Here is a 15,136-nt window from a genome sequence, read left to right on the forward strand (position 1 = left end):
AATTCAATTATAAACACCTCTCTTCCGCTTCCACTCCCACCAAGTCTACTTTATACTATTGTGTCTTTCTACTTTCTTTCATAACAAATTTCTATGCATACATATGTCCTTAAAAATGCCTGTTGGGTGTATATATAATAAATTACGGTTCAAATTACGGTTGTTTGTAAAATATTTTCAATTTTTTCTCTAAGTTTATGCGGGAATATCTCTGGCAATCGAGCATAGCTGGGAGGTAGTAATTTTCAAATTCTTGTAATAGTAGAACCTTATCAGCTGCGTGCGGACGAACGTTATTATAATACTGTAGATAATACGTCTCTTCGCAGGATGATGAATCCTTCCAAGCACCTGTGCTTCGACACTATGGGAGCCAGTACCGACGAATCCTTCGCAGCCCTGGGGGTGTACACCTGTCACGATATCCTGTATGCCTCCCAACACATGAGCCTGACGATGCACGGAGAACTACGTACCGAAGAGAAATGTGCTCTCATACAGTATAAAAGGTAACTGAAATCGTCTATTTGTTTGAGGTTTTGCTTATTTTGAATTTGGCAACCGTAGAATCAAGTTTGCACACATCACACTGTGTCCAAAAGTTTTCCAAATGCCCCCCCCCTCTCCCCCCTGCACAACATCCGGCCTACGCGCGTGCGTGAAGTAGCCGCGTATTTTTGCCAAACCGCGAACAATATATTTATAACACCAAAATTTTAGTTGTAAAACATGACATAACACCAAAATAAGATTATTTTGTGTTATGTCATGTTTTATAACTAAAAATATTTTACTGACTGGACTATTAAAAAAACTGGTACTTTTATTATACAAATGTAAAAAAAGCATTGAATAATAATTTAGTAAATTAATGCTGTTTAATATTATACTAAGGATTATTAAAGCCGAGTAAAAAATTCAACTGCCCTGGCAATTCTAACAAAATGTCCACCTTATTTTATTAAACAATCTGGAAAACTGGTAAAGTAATAGAATTCTTAAAAAATATTATTTGTGAATTCACTACTTACACATAAAATGTGATCCTACCCTATTCCCTTTAATCCCAGAAGTATTTTGACACTAAAAAACGACTCAACAGTTGTGTACTAAGCGGCGCAAGGTCTACTAACTAATGGCCAAATCGTAAAACTACTCATTTATAAGTATTTTTGTTGGCTTCAGTTCTACGTGCGTTCGCGCTTTCTGGACTATTGTAATTTTATGCTGGCAACCTTTACATTGTGGTCAACCGAGCAGAAAACCCGTGTCAATGTCTATAGATTTAACCCATCACTCATTAGTCTTACTAGGCAGAGATAGCTGGTTTTAACCGAGGCTGGGTTTATGATACAAGCCTTACTAGTACGTTAAACATTTTCATGCAGTATAATGATGCTTTGAGAAATGATTCATGCAATCCTTTCTGTTTGAAATGAATCCTGGATTAGAAGAAATAAACTGTTATTCGAGTAATGTTGTAGGGACCAGTGAACCAAAATTTGTAGGTCTCACAGTGTTTTCGTGAACTTGTGATTCCAAATGTGAACTACCATTGAATTGTTGTATTGTTTCATTGTTCTGTCCTGCGCGCTAGAGGTTTCGCTATATACATTTGATTCTAAAATTGTCTTTGCAGGGATGAAGACGCGGTCCATGAAGTAGTAATGGATGACTGTCATAGGAAACACAAAAATCAGGTCAGTTATTTTATTTTATTTTATTTTATTTTATTTTATTTTATTAGGGAAATCAACAGTTCTACATACATATTTTTAGTAAACAAACAGATATAGTGTATAAACTCAGAACTAATAACAGATTTCCACATAGTATACAAAGTTAGTAAAGAAAATATATATTACATATCATTTGAATCACCTATATCTATATAGGTGATTCAAATGATATCTATATCACCTATTTATTTAAATACATACAATTTATACATATAAAAATGTTATTTTCAAGTACTCAATAATCAAAGATTTTTTAAATAATTAATTTTAAGAACATTAAGTTACTGTAAATTGGGCGGGATAAGGACAAAAATGCCTAAAGAGAGGATAAGGAGGGGGGGGGGGGGAGATGTACATATTTATTATTATAATGTCTACTAAGTTACATAATACATTTTTAGTGTAAATTTTAAATCTGACAGAGTGATGTTTGTATAATCTATATTTTTAAATTTTGTATTGTACATTGAAAAAGTCCTATGAAAAAAAGCATTTTTAACATACGATGTTTTACTTATTGGTACATGAAACAGGTGGTACCGTCTACAAATCCTGGCTGGCACATGTATTGTTATTAAACCAAGCAGCTCTGTACAGTCAGCCATTCCGGTCACAATTTTGTAAAGCAGTAGTTGGTCCGCACACACTCTGCGGTATTGTAGAGAAATGATTCCATGGAAGGTGGAGGCAGTGAGAGTAGGTATATAAGAAATACCGGTTTTGTATTTAAGGTACTTTATAAATTTGTTTTGAATATTTTCTATTCTACTTATATATATGGCATACTGGGGATTCCATATCTGAGAGGCGTATTCCAAATGGCTTCTGACAAATGTATAATATAATGAAATAAGGGCCTTTGGATTATCAAAGTGATTACTCATTCGAATTATGAAACCTAACATGCTCAATGCTTTGGAGGTAATTTTATTGATATGCGATTCAAAAAGTAGTTTTGAGTCTAAAACAATCCCAAGATCTTTAATTTCGTGCTTTCTCATTAGTACATTATTGTTTAGTTTGTAATCAAAATTAAGAATTTTTCTTTTCCTTGTGAATGTAATACAGACACATTTATTTTTTTAGATAGATTCGTTTTCCGCATTTACGTACTGTATTTTTAATTCTGCCTGGATAGGAATTTACAGCCCGGTTTTGGCAGCATTGAACTTCTTTAAAGTTGAATAAATAACTTGATTTCTCCTCCAGGTCTGGAAGCTCCTGAAGACTAACCAGATCCTCCACGTGGAGAGCAACCTGTGCCTGGACACCAAGGGGCTGCAGAGTGGCGACCAGCTGGTGGCCGCAGAGTGCCAGCCCATGGCCAAGACGCAGCTCTGGAGACTGGAGTTCAACCAGAAGAACAAGTTGGGGACGTTGGAGACTAATTTCGATGGTAACAATATTGTATTGTGTGTTTCATTACAAACTACGAGAGCGAGTAAAAAATAACGTTCCGTATTCTGGGGCGAATAGGAATACGTTTTAGTGTTTTTAGTATCATAAATTGTAATATAAATTTTTATCAAGGAAGTTCTACAGATGGCACCGATGCACAAAAGATGGTGGAGATACCTTACGGAGAGGGGAAACCGTAGGGCATCAGCCAGTGCATGGCGCCAGTCTCGCTCTATCACTTCTGTCGCCAATCAGCTAGCGTCTACGAACTTATATTAAATATGCTTTTCAGTAGGAACCGAGTAAACAATGAATCTTAAAAATCCAACCTAAACAATGGAGGCGGATTCTTTTTACAAATGACATTTTTTCAAAACAATTATCTAATTCTCTACCATCAAACATTAAACCGGCTTTCTACACAACTAATAATATAGGAAGATTGTTAAAAAATCACAAAGACAAAGTCCATAAATATAACAAATCTGAGATATACCAATTAAATTGTAATGATTGCGATTCAATCTACATTGGAAAAACTTAAAGAAACTTTAATATTAGAGTAAAAGAACACTTAAGATGCTTAGATAATAATAATTTTTCTGAATTCGCAAATCTGATAGAAAATAGTCATAACTTCAATAAAGACACTGGATTAAAAGTACTTCATGTTGAAAATAAAATATTAAAATTAGACAACTAAGAAATTAAAAAAGCGATTCATAATAAGAAAACAATAATAAATAACCAATTAAACAATATTTCTTTTAATTGAAAATTGAAAATAGTGATATCAAATCACCACCCGTGTAAGGAAAAAACGACTTGATTTATTGGGTCCACGTGTAGTATTTAGTGAACATGATAAAAATAAAAAAGGAATCAATTCATTAGTTACGTAAACCTTGACGAAGAAGCTTGTTGCTTTGAAACCGGTCGGTGAAAAATAAAAAATAGTGGTTAAAAACAAAGTTATTTTATTTAAATTTATTTCAACAGAGCGGGAAAATTTTTGAGAAGGGGATATGGAAGTCTAGGCATTTACAGGGCTTATGACCTGTCATTGGCTGGTTTAAGTGGCCACTTTACACACTGTGTAACATTCACCATTCTGCCCATGTTTGAACATCCACATTTCCTCAAATCTTCCATCTGTTGACTTTTGTGAAGTAAAAGAGCAGAGCTGAAACCTTTATCACGTGGGTGAGATTCATCCGGCTGAACCAAATCACCTACTAGGCAACGCCTGTAGGTGATTGTCATAAGCCCTGTAAATGCCTAGACTTCCATATCCCCTTCTCAAAAATTTTCCCTCTCTGTTGAAATAAATTTAAATATGAACAACTCCCTAGGGAGGAAATCCAGCCAGTCTGCAAGCATTTGGACATAATCAAACATTGTTGAATTACTACCTGGTAAAAGAAGAAGTATAAAAATTGGAAAATTGTTTTCAGGCGTTGCCTAGTAGGTGATTTGGTTCAGCCGGATGAATCTCACCCACGTGATAAAGGTTTCAGCTCTTTTACTTCACAAAAGTCAACAGATGGAAGATTTGAGGAAATGTGGATGTTCAAACATGGGCAGAATGGTGAATGTTACACAGTGTGTAAAGTGGCCACTTAAACCAGCCAATGACAGGTCATAAGCCCTGTAAATGCCTAGACTTCCATATCTCCTTCTCAAAAATTTTCCCTCCCTGTTGAAATAAATTTAAATATGAACAACTCCCTAGGGAGGAAATCCAGCCAGTCTGCAAGCATTTGGACATAATCAAACATTGTTATTTTATTTATTTTATTTTAATGAGTCTTTCATTTCCTCGGCCACCAAGTCATTACAACTGGAACGAGGATTCTTTTCGCCATTGTAACTGGCGACGAGGATAGCTAAAAATCATCTGGTTATTGGCGATTTCTGTGATTGAGGAAGATTTTCTCTACAGAAGATCGGAAATCAACCGGAAAAAAACTCACGCCCCAAAAAAGAGAAGAAGGAGCCAGGAAGTTTGTCGTGGAGACAAATCAAAGGAACCGAGGGCGGCTGTCTTCAGAAATCTGCTGGGAGCGATTCTCGGCAAGACCGAGAAAGAATCGCGATCGTAATTACTGAATAATTAAATGAATATCAATTTAATTTTAACTTAAAATGACACCTTATCTTTTACTTTTTAGAGATGTGTGTGCAATTTGGAGCATCTTGAAGCATTGGCATAAAATACTTAGACGAAATAATCTAATAGACCTACCTTTTCTGCCTTTAAAGTGGAGCCGGCTTAGCGGGTATTTCTACCCTCCCCGCATAAAGTGTGTTAATGATTGGAAAATTTCCAGAAATAAATCCTGAGACGTTTGGCCTCCACGGAGACGAGAACGGCCCCTCCGAGTCGAGCAGCGGCTCCCGCCAGAAGCACAAGCGCCGGAAGACTTTCAGCTCCAGCCGCAGCGTCGGGGAGTCCGGCGATGTGCTGGCCAAGCCGCAGTCCTTCCCCGGGCAGTTCCGGGTTCCCGGTCACCAGGGCAACAAGCTCAGATAACAGGTAGAGAGGAAACTCGACAAATACAAGACGACATACTTTACGGGCTGTTTAACCCATCACGTAATGCAGACAATAAACACAAGTTAGAAATTAATGAATAGAAAGCAGATAGCTGCTAAACTGCCGATATGTACAGATTTTTTTAAATTTTTTATTTATTATTTCACATTTTACATAAAACTTTTTTAAAAAAATATGAATACCTCACTGGGCACAACCCGTGTCGAGGCATTCATTTACATGATTTAATATATTATAATTATAGTGTCTAAAAAATATCTATAAAATACATATAAAATATTACATATTCACATTTAAATCCACACAGATATATTAACATATATAATGTATTTCTATCTGTTATAATATGTTAATATGAACAGCTCCCCAGGGAGTTGTATCCAGTCCTTGTCTACAAAAATTTGGACAAACTCAAAATATTGTTGATATATTAACAAGTTTACTGCTTTGGTGGGGTGTTTATCTCGAGACAGTTCTCGGGACCCAAATCAAGTAGCCATTTCTTTACAAATAGTTTAAATTGCTCAAGATTTTTATCTGCTTTTGTGGCAAATGGTATATTGTTATATATCTTGGTCCAAGGTATATTTGACTCCTTCGACCAAATGATGTTGTCATTTTAGGTGCCATGTATGGCTGTTTTCTTTTAAGACGCGTTTCATAGCTCGTATAGTAAATTTTATTTTTAGTGTGAACGAGAAGTGCCTCAGCATACAGCTGCCTGACGTTCAGAACACCTACTCGTTCAAACACCTCAGCTGTAGGCGTCCTGATAGGGACCCCGAGTAGAGCCGTTATTTATTTATTTATTTATTTATTAACGGACATTGTCCATGTTTACAATTTATAAGGTTTAAATATTACAATAAAAGAGTAGTTTAAAACATTTAAAGAAAAAAGAAAGAAGCATTGACAAACATAAGGGACATCGAGACAAGATCTGGACTACTTATTTAGTGCTCGTTTAAATCGTTGTAAACTTAAACCAAAAAAGTCCAGATCCTGTCTTGAGTTAACAATACGACAAAGGCGGGTCATTGGAGAATTTAGGCCATAGTTTGTTCTATGCTGATCGATGAACAGTACTTCATTGTTTCTCAATCTACGAGTCGGAATATTGAATTTTACTTGTCCCAGTAATGATGGAACATCGATTATACCATTTAGTATGCCGAACATATATATGGAGTCAATATTAGTTCTACGTTTTTGTAGACTAGAAATATTTAACATCGACTCTATTTCAGCATAAGAATAATTATCTCTCTCTAGTCCAAGCATCCACGCTATTTTTCGAAGCAAGCGATGTTGGACTGATTCAATGTGATTTATGCGATTGACATAGAATGGAGACCAGACCACTGAGGCATATTCAAGAAGAGGGCGAACAGTTGAGCAATAAAGAATTTTGATTGTACGGACATTAGTAAAATCAGAGGATATTCTGTTAATGAAGCCAAGTAATTTCAGTGATTTATTTACTGTATTATCTATATGCTCGTTGTATGTCAGTTTATAGTCCAAAACAACTCCTAAATCTCTGATGGACTTGACTACATCAATTTTGGAGTTTTCTAATAGGTACTCGAAGGAAATTGGTTGTTTTGTTCTATGAAATGACATTATTTTGCATTTTTTAATATTTAGTTCTAATTTATTGACTTTACACCATCGGTTAAAAGAGTTAATGTCTGATTGAAGAAGAAAGCAGTCTTGTAAAGTTTGAATTATTTTGAGAATTTTGTTGTCGTCCGCGAAGAGCCAAAAACGAGAGTAGTTATCCGCAGAAGCCGTCATCAGCAATCGAATTGTCCTATTAATGGGCGAATTCTGACTTGCATTAGCATGCGCGCTTCTGGGTGTGTAAAACAGTGCGTGAGATCTCGCTCTAGTATAATTATCGGGAACATAAAAACTGATCTGTTTCAGTACATTTGGATTATATATATATTTTTTTTTTTTCAAGTTTTATTCATTTTAACAAATAAGTAACATACATAATTGTATTTTTGTTCCCGCAAAGCCGAAGCTTGTCTGCGGGTTACATTACATTTTTTTTTTTTTAAATTTATAAGTAAGTACATAGTTTAATAATAATTGAAGAATAAAATATATTAATACACTTAAGTTTCACTTGCTGTTTAATAATTTTTTGACTATTTTTTAAAATGAAATTAGGTTTTTTCTTCACGATTTTTAGCTGGTATTAAATTGTACAGTTTTGGTACTACACTACCCATTGTTCTGTCAGCGTAGTAGTTTTTCTGTCGTGGTACCATCAGCTGCTCTGCCGATACTTGTCGGGTCATGATCTGGTGGCTTATTTTGGATTTAAAATTGCAATCGAGGAAATGATCTGTCATTATCTTATACTGACACTGTTTGTTAATTGGCAAAACGTTAACAAAATCAAATAATATTTTATTGTTGTCTTTTGCCTCAATCTTTATTTTTACAGGTACAACTTATAGAAATATTTCTCGAGAAAAATTTGACGACGACATTCGAGGGTGTTGTAATCCAGCGTTCCTGCTAGAAATAATGTTGATTACAAGAATGGATAACTATTATTTTGTTTAAGATATGAGTATCGCAAAAATCACTTTTGAACCTTTTCTTTTTCACGGATGTGGTGATGTGATGTGGATATATCCTCAGTCTTATTTGTTTTACCACACTGTTTTGGATGATTTGCAGCAAATAGTCTCTAGAATGTACGATGTATGCCTGGAGAGCGAATTGGCGATGAACGAAAGTAAGTCTGAAGTGATGGTATTTGAAAGGGGAAGTGAGGTTACTGACTGCATAATAAATGTAAACAACGAATGTCTCTAGCAAGTAGAAGAATTTGTGTATCTGGGAGGCATGTTTTCAAGAGATGGAAGAGTAGAAAAAGATGTTGAAAGAAGAGTGAATGCGGGCAACAAAATAAACGGAGCACTAAGCGCTAAGTAATGTCTAATAAAAATATGTCAATCGAAGCTAAACTGGCAGTGCACAACGGAGGTTTAGTCCCGACACATATGTATGGAAGTGAAACATGGAACTGGCAGAGAAAGGATGCAAGCCGAGTGAACGCGGTCGAAGTGCGATCTCTTAGACGAATGTGTGGGAAATCAATGTATGACAAGGTTACGAATGATGAAATCGGGCTAGAGTGTAAATCTGAGTCAAGTATAATAGATAAGATTAAGAAAGGGTCTCTGAGATGGTTTGGTCACGTAGAACGAATGGACGACGAAAGAATGGTAAAACAAGTATATATGGCAAAAATGAAGGGCAACGTGAGACGAGGACGACCGAGGAAGACGTGGCATGATCAGATAAACCAAAATCTTAAGTCTGGTCATGTCAAAAGCAGACAGCACCGAAGGGCATGTATGACAAGATGTATGAATGTGGAAGAAGCTAGGAATGTATGCCAAGTCCATTCTCTCCGCCTACCCCTACGGAGAAATGGCGTGATGGTAGTAGTAGTAGTAGTAATAAAAAATATTTTTTGCAGGAATCAAGAATATCTAAATCTACCCAAAAACCCAAGAATGGATACCAGAACGCAAGAGGAGTAAACTGTTCTATGTAAAACTGAACCAACAATAGCTTTAATATGCAATATTTTTATATGCTCGGTTTGAATATTATATTTGCGCTCACATTGGCCTTCTATAGAGAACTAAGTATGGAGAAAACCAGTACCATTTTTCAACAATAGATGTCACTTGTTTTGTCCATTTTTTCGTTCTCCATAGTGGGCTAACACGCATGCGAATGTAATATTCAAACAAAGTATATACAGGTCACCCCCGTTGATTGCGACCCCGGCGAGTGCGGATTCGTTATAACGCGATTTTTTTCGCAATGTAGTGACGTTCTTATTATTAGAGGTGGGGGTCAGTGCTATGCAAGCTCCTGACATCACTGCAATCTGTGAAGATACATTTATTTATTTAATCTTTCCCTTACTTTCCTAAAAACACCCGCGCGTTACGGTGCTGTGTAGTCACTACACATAAAAAAAATAAGAGATTTAAAAAGGGAAAAATGTAATATTTATAGGGAATGGCTTTAATTAACCATAATTTACTTCAAAGATGATAATATTTCAAATCTAACTGCTGAAAACATGAAAAAACCATTGGGTATCGCTAACGACTCCCACGTGCACCCAGGCCAACTTCCCGAGAGCTATTAATACTAAGTAGCTAGTACTGGACTACGTGACCGACTGCGACGGGCGTAAATTCCTTACTCTTTTCTTCATACGCAACAATGCGAAACATTAGTATATTGTGAGTATAATTTATCCCCATTTCCGATAAAATGCTTTTTTTGTGCCTAATAAGTACTTATTATTTAATAACAAATTATTTCAGTGGATACGCAAATGTGTAATGGAGGAATACTGAAAATCTAAACCCAATATTTATTATATTTATAAAGATATTATAGTTATTAGACGCAATGTGTACTAGCTACACATCACTGGGGAGGGAGGGTTAATAAACGCCCAGAGGGCTCTTACAATATACAGCTAAAAGTACATAAAGCATTATAGAAAATAACAAAAAATAAAATCACAACTTTATTTTATTGTGACGAAACGAAACTAAAAATAATCTAAATGGTGGTAGAATTGCAGTTGTAGGTACGGATTTTAAATTGCCCGAGTGTAAAGTGCGATCAATAAAAAAAAATTGAAGAGAAATTGTTTTTAAAGCAAGCAAAGATTGGTTTGATCAGTTTGAATAACGATCAGACTTGCGTTGCCTTAAAATAATGTTTAAATCAGCTGAAAAATATCCAAAACAGTTCCGTGATAAAATTCTTCTGAATTTTTTTCCGCTGATCGCAGCCATGTCCAGAACGCATCGCCCCCACGATCAACGGGGGTTACCTGTATAAAGAATCGAAAAATACCCTGCCTGAATATGGAAGTCAACCACCTACAGGCAGAATGGTGTATGTTACAAAGAGTGTAAAGTGATTACTCCAGCCAGCTTAGACTTCTCCGATTGTAAACGTATTTGAAAATATTTTTGAAAGCAAAGTGGCACGTTTTGTTTAGTTTTGTCAAACTTGCCTAAATGACTTGTGTACGATTAATTCAAATTATTTATTTTTATTATTTTAATTTAGTTAATACTTTGTTAATGTTTTAACAAATGAAAGGAAAATATTTATATTTACAAGTATGATTTTTAGATGCAAATTATATTGCAAAAATTGATCCATGTGATGTTTGCACCCTTTGTCTACTTTTCTGATCACTTTGCAATGTCCATCAACCCCGATGATTTAATTATCACCATTGTTTCCCTATCTGAATCCAGTAATTACTACAACTAGGTATTATTCTTATTCCTAGAGAGGGGTGGTCAATGCTATGCAAGCTCCTGACGTCACTGCGACCCGTGAAGATCTATTGCGACGGGTCCCCGTGAATAGTTCTCGCCCTCCAAGCCCAGGTCTATAAAGAGTGTGGAAGGCGAGAGTTTACATTTTGCTAAATCTCCCCCTCCAAATCCAGATCCGCAAAGTATCGGGCTGTTAGGTAGGGGGCGAGCTCTTTAACATCCTCAGGTTTAACCAGTGGTCTCCCTAGGATGAGGCTCCTTTTATGATGTAAAGCATCACATAGAATGTGTATACAATGAAAGCATCCACCCCTTTCCCGAAACTGTTCATAAAGACTTGTGTCTTTCTTCAGTTTCGCATATCGCTATCAATTTTTCAAAAACTAATTAAGCGAAAATTTAATATTTCTTTACAATCAAACCGCGGAAATACCAAAACAAAGAAACGTTAAAGCTTTCATTGTACCCCTCACTGCAGTATTGTCAATTTGTGATCAATCAAATACACATGCTCAGCACAATCGTTGCGCATCTCTAAAAGCCGTCAAATGTGTTTTGTGACGCCTCTCTGATAGCTATCCAGGTGTAAGTTCCATATATCCGTTATATTGTTATCCTTCATACAACGAATTGATGCGGCAATTTCAGGCCTTTCTGAATCTCCGATTTGTGATATCTATGTGTAACTTTTTCCAATCCTACAATCGTCGAGATCCGTCCAGAATGCAAGCCTGAGACAGACATTATCAGCAAAATGAAGTAGATCAGCGGTTTTTTATTTTTTAAAACAGCCAAGTCATAAGCCCTGTAAATGCCTAGACCTCCATTTTCTAACTTCCCAGTATGACAGTGGAGGAATACAGTGTTAGTTCCGAATTGAGACCGCGGCCGCATGCTCCAGATCCCGCCTCAGAAAGGAAGAAGAACGTAGAATCGAATGTATACAGGTGTTTCCTCATCTGCACGGCAGAACCTACATCTAGACGTTTAGGAAAGGTTCATTCTAGCGCGGTGTTTGTTCAATCCGCAGTGCCCTGGGCAAGCTCTAGTAAGAACTCTTAATTTATTTAGGCTGAGCTTTATTAGGTCAAAAGCAAAACTTTGCAAGTACGCTTTTATCAGTTCCAGTGACCCGGTACCTTTTGCCAGAGCATTACACTCTGCTTCCTGGCTCGTGACCTAAGCTCATTAGCAGCACATTTGGGAAACCCACAGTGGCCTATTGGGCTCCCAGCCTTTTTATTAACTTCAAAATCAGAATTTTACGCACTAAAACACATTTTTTATGAAATTTAAAAATGCTAGTTTTGATGTTGCCTATAGTCCTTAAAATATAGCTTGATTAGAATGACAGCTGGCAAACTAATTTCTTTAGTGATGGGAAGTTACTGATCACTGATCGAATCGATTTTATCAGTTATTTCATGCAATCATGAAACTCTGTTTCCGAAAATTGATATAATAAACGCAAAAACAAGTGTATTATAGTGTGTTTAACAAAACTATTCACCAAAAAATGAAACATTTATACTTTTTTCATGAACAACATCAAATGAATTATTTTTTTATTCGATCAATTTTACATTGATCAATTTGTCCCATCTCTAACATTTTTGCAAAATGATGTAACCTTGTAAGAACGTCGTTAATAATTAGGTTTATTTTAGTTTTCTTTTAGTTTTAAAGCTGATTTTATATGTTAATGTTGATTTATGTTTCAAGCATTGTATAAAAAAAAAATTATCACGCCAGATACAAATGAGTTTTTGTGTGTCAATATAAATAACTCCTTTGATGTTACTACAAAGTTATGTCGTCACTTTTTCTGACATCTGTCATTCTAATCATGTTTCATTTTAAGGACTATAGTTGCAGCAATTACCTCACATGTATAGATTAAATACATATATTTAAGACATTTATTATGTAAACTGTGAATGTCCCATGCAATAAGAACATAGTTCATTAAAAATAGTCTTGCATTTATTGTAAAATTTAAAATTATTTTTTAAAGCGTGTGTAATACACAATTGCAAACAAATGTGCGCACAATTCAGCCAAATTTTTGAAAACCCAGAGGAAGTTATAAAAAATGAAGCTACTTCCGAAAAATACATTGACTTTCTAAAGGCCATGGTTACAAAAATGAAAAAAATTAATGAGGGAATCGACTCAGGCCCGTGAAATATAACTATTGTGCAAAATATACACACCAGGAAAAAAGCTTTGTATGCATAAGCAAAGCAATGAATAACGGGAACAAGAGGAAAAAAAAAAAAAAAAAAAAAAAAAAAATACACAATTGCCATCAATTTTATCATTGCATTTCATTTAAATTAGCTACTTTTAGCAGCTGTTTTTAACACATTGATCGCCAATAGGATTTTCGTAAAATGCCCAAAAAATGTTTTTACGTTTTTAGGTTTTTAATTTAATATTAGATCGAAAAACAGTAATTTAATTTGTTTTGAGGTATTTTTGAGGAGATTTTTGAGGAGATGAGGGTGTCAGCCGCCGGTGGCCGACACGGCCCAATTGGAATACCTCGGTGTCGGCCACCGATGGCCGACACGGCGATCAACGTGTTAATCAATTATGATTTTACTATACGAATACTCTCCATAGTTGGTACTAAAATATCAATTTCGTACAAGGAGAGGACAATACTGTCTGTCCCAGCTTTTGGAGAACAGAGATTTGGAGGACACGATAATAGGGCGAGACATTGTCCTAGAGATAGATGGGGAGGCTATCTCCGCAGAACAATGTCTTATCCCCACCATTGCTCATGCCATCGTGTATCCATTTTTGCAGTGTTCCACATTACGGTCGAATTGTATTGTCCCACTGTCCTGTCCTGCGCAGCTGATGCTGCTCACGAATCTGGAATAGGACAGTATTGTCCTCGTGTGTACTCTGCTTAACCCATTCACGATGAAGAATTTTTTTTTCGGAATTTCATGCTGAAATTTTCATTAAAAAAAAAAAAGTTTCATATGCACGGTTTTTTGGGCCAAATTGCTAAACTTCAGAGGACCATTTTTTATGATGTACCTTTAAAAATATCCTAATGAATTTTTTTTAAATATTATTTTTGTATTGAAAAAGTTTTTTTTTTAAATCAGGATACACCAATAACGTAATGTGCACCATATGCGGACTAGAGAAGGGGTTTGTGGAAGGGTTGCTAGTCCGAGACATTAACGATTGTCTCCATTTTCAAATTATAATAAAAAAAAAATTCATTCAAATAATTCAAGTTTCATGGTCTGGCCTTAAAGCACCGTCTATATGTATGCTGTTTTTACATTGAATTTCATTACCATCTCGTGTACTGCTTTTTGTCCAAGTTCTTCTTCCTTCAAAAAAAGCATCCAAACGGTTTTTGAACTGGTTGGCCGAAGTGGAATGGACAACTAGACTTGGCAATTTATTCCAGCCTGAAACTACCCTGCTGGAAAGGAAGTTTCCCTTGGGATTGAGGTGGAATTGGGGACGATAGAGCATCCAGTTATGTGTTGGGATTTAATTGATAAAATATATGATTTTTTTGAAAAAAAAAAAAACAATTCAACTATAGTTTTCTTATGTTTTATGGTTTCCTGACCTCTGTTGAAAATTTCAACGCTTATCAGTTCATGGTTTACCTCTTCGTTCTAATTCTCAAGGCACTCTCTTAATACCCATCCACAATTCCTTTTTATTCTCTAACTCATATAGTGTCCATGCGGCTCCACTGTGGAATCATCTTCCATCCACCATCAAAGATGTTACTGCATTATCTCTGTTTAAATCACGTCTGAAGAAACATCTTCTTTCTCTTCCTTAATCTCTCCTTTCCTCTTCCTCTTTTTTCCCATTGAATAATGGTTTTTATTTAAGGTAATTTATAAACAAATACGTTTATTTCCATATTTATAGAGCTTTTTAATCTTTATTTTCTATTGAATATGTTCTGTAACTTGAATTATAAAAATAAAACTTTTATTTTATTGGTTGGTTGGAAGAAATTGCCATTTGGCAATAAGCCCGCCATTGTACAAATAACATCATGTACAAAAAGTTAAATAAATAAATCATGAATGGGT

The 15,136-nt window shown here is 35.5% G+C and overlaps 1 protein-coding gene across 1 annotated transcript in view; it reads left to right on the forward strand.

The window, feature by feature from the left end:
- Nucleotides 1-10,268, forward strand: part of LOC148284216 (polypeptide N-acetylgalactosaminyltransferase 1-like) — a 62,688-nt gene extending 52,420 nt beyond the window's left edge. Inside the window, exons 9-13 of the mRNA XM_088242477.1 lie at nt 330-509; nt 1,640-1,700; nt 2,949-3,135; nt 5,468-5,673; nt 9,200-10,268. Of these exons, the coding sequence (XP_088098603.1) occupies nt 330-509; nt 1,640-1,700; nt 2,949-3,135; nt 5,468-5,670 (631 nt within the window). The 3' untranslated portion in view covers nt 5,671-5,673; nt 9,200-10,268. The remainder of the gene's footprint in view (nt 1-329; nt 510-1,639; nt 1,701-2,948; nt 3,136-5,467; nt 5,674-9,199) is intronic.
- Nucleotides 10,269-15,136: the final 4,868 nt, after the last annotated feature.

This window comes from Micrasema longulum, unplaced genomic scaffold, assembly GCF_059751315.1.
Source record: "Micrasema longulum isolate JH-2025_06_02 unplaced genomic scaffold, ASM5975131v1 h1tg000140l, whole genome shotgun sequence".
Lineage (NCBI taxonomy): Eukaryota > Metazoa > Arthropoda > Insecta > Trichoptera > Brachycentridae > Micrasema > Micrasema longulum.